Here is a 12,485-nt window from a genome sequence, read left to right on the forward strand (position 1 = left end):
TACATCCTTTTATTCTCTATCAATAAAGATATTAATTGTTTATATTTGAAGCATAAAAAAGTGGAAAATATGTAATCAAGGGAAGCATAATGATATTTTTTGTCTACTTTCAGACTAATATCGGCAGCATCCTGGCAGCTGTCAACCCCTATAAGCAGATCCCCGGTATGTACGACCTGGAGAGGGTGGACCTGTACTCCAAACACCACATAGGAGAGCTGCCACCGCACATTTTTGCTGTGGCCAACGAATGCTACCGCTGCATCTGGAAACGCCATGACAGTCAGTGTGTCCTCATCAGGTGAGTGGGAATTGCTAAGGACTCTACCCAGAGAGCAGATGACTCTGAGCCGGATCCGGCCTCAACTCACCAGATTCACCTAGCAATCATAACTGCTTAATGGCCTTGCACCAAATAAGACTGGAATCAGCAGGATGAGCAATCGTGTCCCTGATGGCAGCTGAGTCTGGGGCGGATCCGGCCAACTGTCTATGCAATCAGAGACATAGCAAAGACATCTGGCTCAGATCTGGCTCAAAGCCGACACAGGCTATACCAGATTTGGGCCAAAAATGAACTTGGTTTCCATCTATCTGGACCTGTTCTGGTCCAAAACTGTTACAGAGCTGCCATATGACTCCACACCAGGTTAAACCCATTGTGCAAAAAGAACTGGGTGGACCCCCACTTTGAACCCTAACCCGTGTCTGGTCCAGTCACATTTTGTTTTCTTGGTAATTTTAAGGATTCAATTTACAGGTTTACATTAAACCTATGCCTCTTTATTTACCATTCTATATACCAGATCATTAATACATCTGTATGTTTTTAAAATTGTGTATTACAGGGTAACTGGTGCCCAGTTTTGCATTTCTCTGTAGATTTATGCAAAGCTAACAAACATCTTTGTATCCTGGAGTAAACACTGTAAAAATAATTTGGTTTGGACTATGAGGATTTTAAAGGTTTGTCTATCTTGGTGCGGAAAATTAACAGCTTCTCTAAACAGGTATATCACTGGTTTATCTTCTTCAGTCTGGCTGTTGGACCAAATATCTCATCTTGCTTGCTTTTTGCCACTCTTTATTTGCTGATTCAAACAGACGGGAAGCTAATTTAACATGTCTGAACTTATCAAATCTCAGTATCAATGAAATAACCCAGCCCGTTAGAGATATGTGAATGCCAGAGAAGGTCACAGCGTGTTTAATTGGATTTTGTTTATGTGTTTGTCCTCAGTGGTGAATCAGGGGCCGGGAAGACAGAAAGCACCAAACTGTTGCTTCAGTTCCTGTCGGTGATGAGCCAGAACTCAGCTGGGACTCCTCAGTCAGAGAAAACGACACGGGTGGAGCAGGCCATCGTACAGAGCAGGTACTGATGAGGAAGACTATATTGTGTTTTGGAAGGCTATAGAGACAGAATCTGAGTCAAGGCTGAAGAAAACCCACAACACCAAGTATCACATCTTTATGATAAGGCCTGTGAGAAGTCCCAGGTCTTAAATAACAAGTCTTTAGGACTGCAGCTGCTGACTGTATCCATTTTAATACAACCTACAGACCTGTGTATTAAGTTTTAGGTATATAAGGCACTAAGAATCTACCACGGGGCCCAGAGTGCCACAGAGATTAAGGACCAGCAGTGGTAGTAGTGACTTGTGTACTGTTTGTCTGCCAGCTTCACACCAATCAGAGGAGGCTGAGAGCTCAAATACCGTATTATAGCTAGTAGAGGTGCAAACTCAATCACAAAAAAAAAACAGATGGTAGTTACAGAGCTGCACAGCTGGACAGAAATCACTGAAAAACCTTTTTTCCCTCAGGGAAAAGCTGAAAGACAGACTGGATTATTATTACCAGTACTCCAGATTTTATGATATTTACGTTTCTTTCATGAAGAGATAGGGATCTTTATTTCAGAAATGAAGCATGTTAATTTTGCTTGTAGCAGCTTTTTTTAGTCAAAAGTTTTTGCAATGTTTTGTAGAATGGTTCACAAAAAATATCAAAGGAGTAGAAGAAGCATCCATACAATATGAGGCAGAGGGCTTTAAGCGAATGTCATTTTTTCTGACAACAAAACCCATATTATTAATTTTACATCCATCATTAAATTGAGTATCAGATTAATCTGTGCTCATCTACCATTTAAAATTATGTGGATTATTTTGATAAGAAAATTTTGCACAACAGACTGGATTTAATCCATTGCATTGATGTTTAAATGTGCAAAGGCAAAGTCTTTGCATTATTTTCTCCTGCAGCCGTACAGCACCTGAGACCTGGCCTGTGCATGGGATTCTCTATTTAAGTTGTTGCATCATCATTATTATTATTATTGTTATTATTATTATTATTATTATTATTATTATTATTATTGTTATTATTGTTATTTTAAGCTTTAAAAACAGGCTGGACCATCAAGACTTGGAGGACTTAGGTTCTAAGTTTTATGTAAAATCAGGCTTTTAGGGGGTCTTAGCTTTCTAGTCCAAATGTGAAAACTTAAATCTGTAGTTCTGATCATTGTCACAGCTCTCCATCAGTATTTCATCAGTATCTTTATCAGTATAGATGTCAGTAAGTGTCTCACTGAAAAAGAGCTTTCTGCCTCAGTCATTCCTCCACAGTTAAGTCAAACTAAGTCAAACAGTTGCTTATGAAATAACATGTAATAATGTCTTCTACAGAACGCTGAATGAACAGCAGGAAACAGAAACTGCAAAATTCACTAACCCTTTTTTTCTTCTTCTCTGCAGTCCCATCATGGAGGCTTTTGGGAATGCAAAGACTGTTTACAACAACAACTCCAGCCGCTTTGGGAAATTCATTCAACTTCACTTCTCTGAGTGCGGAAACATCCAGGGAGGCTGCGTCATTGACTGTATCCTTTTATTCTAGCCTACAGATATAATAGAGTACAGGGTAACAGGAATCAAACATGCTTTTTCATTTGGAAATGGTTTGATTGAGCAAGAGTGACTAAATTGTTGTTTCCTTGACTGTTTCTCAGATTTACTGGAAAAGGTAAACCCACGTCTGCAGCTTGGTCTAATTAAGTAACAATTAATGAGGTGGGATTTCTCAGCTTTGCATTGTGAATCATGATGAAGTGTTAATTATGGCTTTGCTGCATTGATTTTTCTGTAGAACCGAGTGGTACGACAAAACCCCGGAGAGAGAAACTACCACATCTTCTACGCTCTGCTGGCAGGTGCTACCAAGGATCATAAAAGTGAGGACAATATGGAACAATATCAGGAGTGTCTTTTTAAAACTTGTTTCGTCATTTATATATTTTTTCACACTTCATCTAAAAGATCAAATGTAATCACATATCCAATCATGAATCTCACCTTTAACCCTCTATATCTTTATCTCCTCTTTCAGGCCAGTACTTCCTGGAGGATTCAGCTGAATTGTTCCACTACCTCAGCCAATCAGGATGTCTAAAGGACAAGAGCCTGAATGACAAAGAGTTGTTCAACAGCGTTATGGTTAGTAGCATCCAGTCTTCATCATTTAGGTTGGAGTTTTAGCAGAATTTCCTGTTGATAAAGCCAGTCTGATTCAGTAAAGACCAAAGTGAGGATGTAGCAGGGGGATCCTGAGGGGACACTACACGGCAAATTGTGAGAAAACGCGCACAAATAGACAGAAAACATACGGTAACAGTAATGATTCTCCTTTAAAAAGCCATAACTTAACAAAAATATATCTTTTCAAATGCGTTTTTTGACACGAGCTCAGGCTGTCTGTCTGTATGATGTGTTGGAAGACAAATGTATATGAAAGTTTTTTGATTGTCATCAATTCATTTAGACATGCAAGATAGACAGTTTTACATTGCATTGATATATTTCACTTTTATCCAACACGTTTTAAGACATTTTAAAGCTTTTGTTGTTGACTTTATTTGTCCTGTAGGAGGCGCTGAAGGTGTTACAGTTCACAGAGGAGGAGATCAGAGACATGTTCAAGCTGCTGTCAGGAGTTTTACAGCTCGGAAACATCGAGTTCATGACTGCAGGAGGAGCACAGATCACCACCAAGCAAGGTGAGAGCAGAGAGAAAGAGAGAGGAAGAGTGAACTTAGATGGATGTAGAGCAGGAGTGAAACACGTCTCTTCTCCCGTCTCTCAGTGGTCAGTAACGCCAGTGAGCTGCTGGGCCTGGACGCTTTCCAGCTGAATGAAGTCCTGACTCAGCGCTCCATAATCCTCAGAGGAGAGGAAATCTGCTCACCGCTTACTATAGAGCAGGTCAGCCTACAAACCCTCTCTCGCCTTCTTGATCGCCCAGGAACACTCCCTAACTCTTCCTCCATCTCTTACAGGCTGTGGACTCCAGGGACTCTGTTGCCATGGCCTTGTACTCTCAGTGTTTCTCCTGGATCATCATGAAGATCAATCAGAAAATCAAAGGGAAGGAAAACTTTAAATCCATTGGTATTCTGGACATCTTTGGCTTTGAGAACTTTGAGGTCAGGACTCTGAGTTACAATTCATGGAGCAGTTTTAGACCAGGTAGAGATCTTCCCATAAAAAAATGTCTCTTTGCCTCTAGGTGAATCGCTTCGAGCAGTTTAACATCAACTACGCCAACGAGAAACTTCAGGAATACTTCAACAAGCACATCTTCTCCTTGGAGCAGCTTGAGTACAACAGGTACACCTCTACATTAGTGGTTCTCAAAGCGAGGGCTGCAGGATGATTTTAAACAAACGTAGAGATTAAAAAATGATTTGAAGTGGTATATTTTACCTGTTATGGGAAAATGCATACAGAAATGAATTCAGTTCAATATTTAACCATAGTTGTTATGGGGGATTTAAGCTGGTATGAAAGTAATGTGTTAAAAGAAACTTTAAAAAGTACAGGATGCTTTGCAAAATGTTGCATGCATTAAGCAACATACAGGTCTGTACATTTCTACATACACTAAGCCTTTGGTGCAAATGCATTGCACACTTTTCTTATAGCTTATGGGGATATCTAAAGGCAAACAACAGTGTGACATAAACAACATAGACAGTCTATCAGCACCTGGACCAGTGATAATCAACTGGTAGCCCAGGGTGCACATCAGGCCCCCCGTATCTTCTAATTTGGCCCCCAGAACATTATCAAATATAAGAAAATGTGCAGAGGAAAAAATGCTTTGTGGTATTATGGGTATTTTTTTCTAATGAACTCCCTAAAGCTATTAACCCATTAAAGCCTGAAAACACAAATTATAGCCAGAAAATTCAAATTTTTTGGAACGGAAAGGTTTATTTCACTTTCTACTGAAATCCAAAAACATCATAATTTCCATAAAATTTAACATTGAATTTATCTAATTTGATACATTAAGTGTTTTTGGTAACTGATAATCCACTTGAGGATATTTTTATCATTTATCAGATTGTATTCAGAAGGGGTTTTTTTAGTAATTTATGATCATATTGATTAGATAGAGGTATCATAAAAGTATGTATCAAATATGATACAATTGGCTTTAAGGGGTAAAAAAAAAAACTACAAAAACTATTGAGATTGAAACAATGTATTCAGGAATAGCTTCATGTTTCATCCATTTTTCAGAAATCCACCTGTCAACCATTATTAAGAAATTCAATGCATGTGAAACACCTATTTATTAGTCCATCTTGATAAAAACTAATTTTCTTTGGTAACTTTTGGCTTCAGGCGTTTAAGGGTTGCAGTTTTCCTGCTTGGGTCTTTTACTTCTCACTACACAGCATATAAGCGTCAGACCTAGTGATAGACAACATAACAGCAGCAGAAATATTCAGCTAAAATATCTTAATCGCCACCATGTGTCTAGTCTCACTGTTAGAGCCTAAATGTTACATAAATTCGAAGTAAAATAAAAATATTTTTTAAAGATATATGTTAATTAGACCATTCTGAAAATTTGTTTCATTTTGTTTGAAAATTTGGCCCACAAAGTGCCTATTTAGGAAAAAGCTGGCCCTTGTACAAATGTAGTTTGTGACCCCTGGCCTGGACTGTAAGCATGCACAGAACCCCTAGTCTAGATTAGGTCAGACTGAACCATTTGCATGCAAAAAAACAAACAAAATTAATACAGCTGTAAAATGCAATAGATGTGCAAAAGAGCATTAAGCCTGTGCATCCATGCATTTCAGGTCTATCTGGGTGATTATCAGGTTTTATGACTAAATAGTTCATATTAACCAGTTTTTGTCTTTTATCCCTACAGGGAGGGCGTTCAGTGGGATGCCATTGACTGGATGGACAATGCAGAGTGTCTGGACCTCATAGAGAAGGTGGGAAATTGGTTTATTATTGCTGATTTATGAAGTGAGCTCTGCAGTGATGAATGCTAAAACCTGTGAATGACATAGCATTTCAGCACATACAGTTCCGTTGTCTGAAAGTCGATGGAATTTTGGCAATTCATTCAAACATATATATATATATATACACAAAAAATTTACACAGAGACACAACCATGGCACAATAGCTCAAAAAAACAAAGCACATCCGATGTGCTTCTTAGGAACTACACTGAATGATATTACAATATCTAAATAAACAAGCTGCAGGCATTTCAGTGCTTTTCCAGGCTGATGCTGGAAAAGATCTGAAATGCACAGCCGTATTTTTAAAGGAGTTTTTGATTATGAGCTCAAAATAAGTTCTGTGAAAAACAGAAGCTTAAAAAATGTAACATTTTAAAATGTCCCATTTGTGAATTTTGAAGCTTTTAAGGTCTTACAAAAAAAACAGTCGCTGAACACCGGTTAACTGAAACCCTAATTCCAAAAAAGTTGGGGCGCTGTTCACATGTAAATCAAAACAGAAGAATATTTTATTCACAACAGAACACAAACAGCATATTAGATGCTGAATTTGATGGCAGCAACACATCTCAAAAAAGTAGGGACAAGGCCATGTTTACTATTGTGTAGCATCCCCTCTTCTTTTAACAACAGTCTGTAAACATCTGGGAAGTGAGGAGACCAGGTATTGGAGAGGAATTTTGTCCCATTCTTTCATAAGGCTTTCCCTGAAATAGACACTGTCTGGATGGGAGCATGTTGCTCTAAAATCTCTTTCTACTTTCCAGCATGATAGTCCCTTTCCAGATGTGTAAGCTGTCCATGCCGTAGGCACTAATGCAATCCCATACCATCAGAGATGCAGGCTTTAGAACTGAGCTAGGATAACAAGCTGGATGTTTCCTCTCCTCTTTTGTCAACAAGACACAGTGCCCGTGGTTTCCTAACAGAATTTCACATTTTGATTTAATCTGACCACAGAACAGTTTTCCATGTTGCCTCAGTCCATTTTAGATGAGCTTTGGCCCAGAGCAGACGGCAACATTTCTGGATCCTGTTCACATATGGCTTCTTCTCTGCTTGATCCAACTTTAACTTCATTTGTGGATGGCAGGGCTAGCTGTGTTGACAAACAGTGATTTCTGGAAGTGTTCTTGAGCCCATGCAGTGATTTCCAGTACAGAATCATGTCTGTTTTTGATGCAGTGGCCCCTGAGGGCCCCAATATCAACAACATCCTTCAGCCTTCTCCCTTGTTGAGATTTCTCAAGATTCTCTGAATCTTTTGATGATTTTATGGACTGTAGATCATAGGATATTCGAAGTCTTTACATTTTTACATTGAGGAATTTTGTTCAGAAATTGTTTCACACTTTTAGACAGTTTTTTCACAGATTGGTGAACCTCTGCCCATCTTTGCTTCTGAGAGACTCTGGTTCTCTTAAATGCTCCCTTTATACCCAGTCTTGTTACTGACCTGTTGCCAGTTAACCTAAATAGATGCAAAATGCTCCTCCAGCTGTAATTCATTACTTCTACTGCCTCTCCCTACTTTATATATATATATATATATATATATATATACTTCTTTTGCACAGAGAAAACCAACCGTTTTTTTGGTCCGACCTGTCTTTAATGTCTCTCACTGCAGCAGTTGCCTCCTAATCTTGCAGCTAAATATATTATGTGTAAAAAACACAGTTCTTAACAGAATTTTTCTGTAAGACTTTTGGTGGCAGTGGGTTACAGTCAAAGGTCCTTTTTTAGTCCGTTAAGAGCTGCGTTGGACTCCAGCCTCAGTCTCTCTCTCGAAACTGATCTAATAACTGAACTAATGTCCGAGGAAGTGCTGCTGATTCTATAAAGCTGATGCAATAATGTGATGTTTTTCATCCCTGTCATTTAGAAACTCGGCCTGTTGGCACTCGTGAATGAAGAGAGTCGATTCCCCAAGGGAACAGATTTCACCCTTCTAGAGAAGCTTCACAGCAGACACTCGGTTAGATCAAGGATAGAGAAAAATGTCCTCTGCTGGTGTCAGACATCACACACTGTTTAACTTTTTATGCTTTTTCCTGGTTTCTGCAGACAAACCCGTATTATGTGAAGCCCAGACTGGCTGACCATCAGTTTGGTATCAAACATTATGCTGGGGAGGTGAGACAGAAGTCACCAAGTTATTTCATATACAATGCGTTTGTTATTGTGTGAAGTCTGGGATTTTTATGAAGAATCTCTGTGTCTATCCAGGTCCTGTATGATGTGAAAGGAATACTGGAGAAGAACCGAGACACCTTCAGAGATGACATTCTGAACATGCTGAAAGACAGCAGGTTTAAAATCTATAAATGACTCTCACCTGAGACTTAGATACCTAAAACTGGCTTTATTTTAGTTAGTAAAGGGGAAAAAATCATCTGAAAGTTTCCATTTACTACTAGTTTAGTGTGAATCAATGAAATGAGTAACAACGGTAATGCTTTTATGAAACTGAAACAAAAATCTCAATCAGCTGTCTTTTTCCCTAATATTTCATCACTACATCAACTGCTCTGTTATTTGATCTCAGGTTGGACTTCATCTATGATTTATTTGAGAAGGTCGGCAGCAGGAACAATGAGGAGAAGATGGGAACAGCCAGACGTAAACCTACAGTGAGCTCCCAGTTCAGGGTGAGTGATTCGAGCAGTTTAACATTTTTACATAGAAATTATGACTGTAGCTGATTTCTTAAAAATTGCAAAACAAGACTAGGTTCAAATCTATATTCATTAACCTATACTCTCTTTTTCAAGGGAGACCTGACCAAAAATGGCAGCAATACAGTTTCGAATATCAAACACACTCAAAATCACACAGTTCATAAAAACAATAGATACAGTGATAATAAATGAAAGTTAAAACAGTGGCAAACAGACAGTTTGGTTTTAGCAGTTTTCACTAAAGATTTAAAAATATTCAGAGTCACCAGGTTCTGCAGTTTAAATTCAGCCCTCACAAAGTCAGTTACCAAAAGTAAATCCGTCACTCAAGGTTATAAAAAATGTTTTCATTCATCTTTGTATGGGTATTAAAATGTCTTTCTTTGGTTTTAAAGTGTGTGTAGCAACCCAGTAAGAAAACTCTCTGTTAAATAGGCTAAAGGTCAAAGAAATACATGAATAGATAAAAAAATAAACCCTCTCAGGGTCGGGTAGACTGGGATTCTGTCTGGACAGGAGGGGAACAGACTCATGCCAGAGCAAAAACCAAATATAGTAGAGCGTTGGTTTGTGGATTTGTTTGCTTCCCAGGATAATCCAGCGTAACAGTCAATGTTAGAGAGGGGTCAAAAGGTCAGCGCCATGGGTAGCTGAGGGAATATTTATGGATTAAAGACAAAAGCCAGAATAAAAATATCTGGTTTTTGATATCCAACAAATGTAAAGGCAAAACATTTGCATTCTTAATCTATCAATCAATGATGTAGTTGCGTAGTTTTTAGTAATTATCCTGTCACTCACCTGTGAAGACACAAGAGCTACAGAAGTACCTTTTAACAAGGCTGATGTTCTAAATCTTTTTCTCCCTGCCTTAAAATCATATTTAAAGAACTACTCTAGTGATTTTTATTACTTCCTTTCTCTCTGCAGGACTCCCTCCATGCTCTCATGGCCACTCTCAGCGTGTCAAACCCTTTCTTCATCCGCTGCATAAAGCCCAACATGGACAAGGTCTGACTCTTACTGTCATACTTTTATCATTCATTGATTTCCCATTAAAGCAGCCTCATAAACCATCCTTTATGATGCTTTTAATGCTAAATAATCCACCCTGTTTGACTCGTAGAATCCAAATAAGTTTGACCCTGAGGTCGTCCTGAACCAGCTGAGGTATTCTGGGATGTTGGAGACTGTAAAGATCCGTCGGGCCGGGTTCCCCGTCCGCAGAACCTTCAAAGACTTCTTCACTCGGTGAAAGACTTTCCAGTCTTACCTCTAAATTTGTGTTTGTTCAGATCTCTCTGATTTCTCCCTTTTGTGATGAGACTGCTCAGATCTCTCTCTCTCACGCTCTCTTCTTTCTGTTGTGTCTGCCAGATATAAGATCATTGCTAAAGACAAAGTTTCAGCAGCGGGAGATGATAAGAAGAAAAGTACAGAGCTTTTAATTAAATATGACAAGACAAAGAAAGAGTGGCAGTTGGGGAAGACGAAGGTAAGATTTAGAAGTCTTTACAGCTTCCTTTTACATCTTAGGGACACTAACATGGAGGATATTAGAGACGTTCTGCACCCAGACATAGAAGTAGTTCTCCACGATTGGCATAATCCTCTTTTTGATAGTATTTAATTTGTTATGCATCCACTCTTGTTCTGCAGGTGTTTATGAAAGAATCTCTGGAGCAGCGTTTGGAGAAAGATCGAGACGAAATCCGACGCCAGGCTGCCATGGTCATCCGAGCCCACCTGCTCACTTTCTCGGCCAAGTAAGACCCTCCTAGTAGGAAATCAATTTTGTGGCATCAGGCCTGTACCCTTCTAACTACAGAGAATGTATGAGGACTTTAATGGATTTTGCATTTAACCATCAGGAAGCATTTCAAGCGCGCCCGTGCCAGTGTCATCACCCTCCAGAAACATCTAAGGAGACACATCCAGCGCAAAAAGTTTGTCAAGCAGCGTAAGGCAACGCTGGTACTGCAGAAGCACAGGCGGGGTCAGGTTGCACGTGCACGAGTCCGTAAGCTCAAGGAGGAGAAAAAGAAAAAGGAGGAGGAACAGAGGAAGAAAGAGGAGGCAGAGAAGAAGGTGCTTGGCGAAGGGGAGCAACAGCAGGCGGATGGAAAGGCAAAATCACCAGACGCCAAGGCTGCTACTTCAGTATGTTTCCTGCTAAAACTAGAGAAGGAAACTTCTAAGACATGATGTATTCCTGATGCTTAATATGTCTTTGATTTTATTCTCCAGGATGAGAACCGGCAGATGGAGGAGATCCTGCAGCTGGAGCGAGAGATTGAGCGCCTGCAGAAGAAGAGAGAAGATGAGGTGTCCCAGCTGTGCGAGTCCTCCAAACAGGAGCTGCAGCTGCGGCGAGATGCCGAGCTGAAACGGATGAAGAAGGAGGCGTCCCGCAAAGCCACACAACTCATAGACCTCCTGGACTTTGGAGGCGTGGATCCTGCCCTGGAAGCAAAGGCATCCAAGCCTGCAGCGGAGGTCAAACCCCCGAAAGCTGCAGGCGCCAGCAGAGGAGCGTCCAAAGACGAGGAGGTGGATGAAGGATTTCATGCTGAAGATGAGTGCATCCCTCTCCCAGACTTCCCTCCTCCTGCTGAGACCGACGCTCCTCTGGATCAGGACATCTTCGCTCACCTCCCTCCTCCCCCGCCTGCTTTTGCAGAAGGAACAGTCCCTCCTGCGCCTCCTCCTCCACCTCCTCTACCTGCAGATGGCATCCCTGGAGCTGGAATCCCTCCCCCTCCTCCTCTACCTCCACCTGGAGATGGTTCAGCTGTCCCTCCTCCTCCACCGCCTCCTCCTCCAGCAGAAGGAGAGAAGAAAGAGGGAGCCAAGGAGCCGGAGAGGAAGGTGAGCATGGTGGAGAGCCTGGTGGATGGAGACGAGCCTATCTACAGCATGCCAGCCGACACGGAGTCCGACTACGACCAGGAGGAGGAGGAGGGGTCAGTCACAGCAGGAGACGACAGCTCAGTATCAGGAAGCAACAGAGGAAGCACGGCCGTGACGGACGAGGAGCACCCGAGGAAGTCGACCTGCACCAACGCCAGCATCGAGTCCTACAGAGGCAGCTCTGACTCTGTGAGGAGACACACTTACACGCATCCTCACACGCGTGCACGCAGATATGTATGAGCAGCTTCACACAGACAAGTGTTTTTATTAAAATGATAATAATGAGCTGATTCCTACAGTGATATTGTTCATTTTGCATTATATAAAAAATAATTCATTTCTTGTTTGATGATACAGTATGCAGACAGTGACGACGAACATGACGGCATGATGGACACCGATGAGGAGGTGACCAATGGCAGGGTGACCCTGCTAAACGGGAACGGGCCGCCATATTTCCACGGCTACCTCTACATGAAGGGTCTGTTTACCTAAAACTGTCTCTGTCTTTGAGGATGCTTGTCCTGCATTTATAAACCTTTTTGTCTTAAACATGT

General features: G+C 40.8%; 1 protein-coding gene across 1 annotated transcript in view; it reads left to right on the forward strand.

Annotated features, from left to right (window-relative positions):
- The window catches only part of myo10l1 (myosin X, like 1), a 67,798-nt gene that overhangs the window by 42,127 nt on the left and 13,186 nt on the right, over window positions 1-12,485 (forward strand). Inside the window, exons 4-25 of the mRNA XM_041812997.1 lie at window positions 114-301; window positions 1,241-1,375; window positions 2,763-2,887; window positions 3,017-3,030; window positions 3,154-3,238; window positions 3,394-3,500; window positions 3,931-4,060; window positions 4,147-4,265; window positions 4,340-4,486; window positions 4,570-4,670; window positions 6,232-6,298; window positions 8,220-8,312; window positions 8,402-8,470; window positions 8,564-8,646; window positions 8,883-8,985; window positions 9,946-10,026; window positions 10,142-10,266; window positions 10,393-10,510; window positions 10,675-10,781; window positions 10,887-11,175; window positions 11,263-12,114; window positions 12,286-12,409. Of these exons, the coding sequence (XP_041668931.1) occupies window positions 114-301; window positions 1,241-1,375; window positions 2,763-2,887; window positions 3,017-3,030; window positions 3,154-3,238; window positions 3,394-3,500; window positions 3,931-4,060; window positions 4,147-4,265; window positions 4,340-4,486; window positions 4,570-4,670; window positions 6,232-6,298; window positions 8,220-8,312; window positions 8,402-8,470; window positions 8,564-8,646; window positions 8,883-8,985; window positions 9,946-10,026; window positions 10,142-10,266; window positions 10,393-10,510; window positions 10,675-10,781; window positions 10,887-11,175; window positions 11,263-12,114; window positions 12,286-12,409 (3,262 nt within the window). The remainder of the gene's footprint in view (window positions 1-113; window positions 302-1,240; window positions 1,376-2,762; window positions 2,888-3,016; window positions 3,031-3,153; window positions 3,239-3,393; window positions 3,501-3,930; window positions 4,061-4,146; window positions 4,266-4,339; window positions 4,487-4,569; window positions 4,671-6,231; window positions 6,299-8,219; window positions 8,313-8,401; window positions 8,471-8,563; window positions 8,647-8,882; window positions 8,986-9,945; window positions 10,027-10,141; window positions 10,267-10,392; window positions 10,511-10,674; window positions 10,782-10,886; window positions 11,176-11,262; window positions 12,115-12,285; window positions 12,410-12,485) is intronic.

The sequence above is a fragment of the Cheilinus undulatus genome, linkage group 18 (genome assembly GCF_018320785.1).
Source record: "Cheilinus undulatus linkage group 18, ASM1832078v1, whole genome shotgun sequence".
NCBI classification, from domain to species: domain Eukaryota; kingdom Metazoa; phylum Chordata; class Actinopteri; order Labriformes; family Labridae; genus Cheilinus; species Cheilinus undulatus.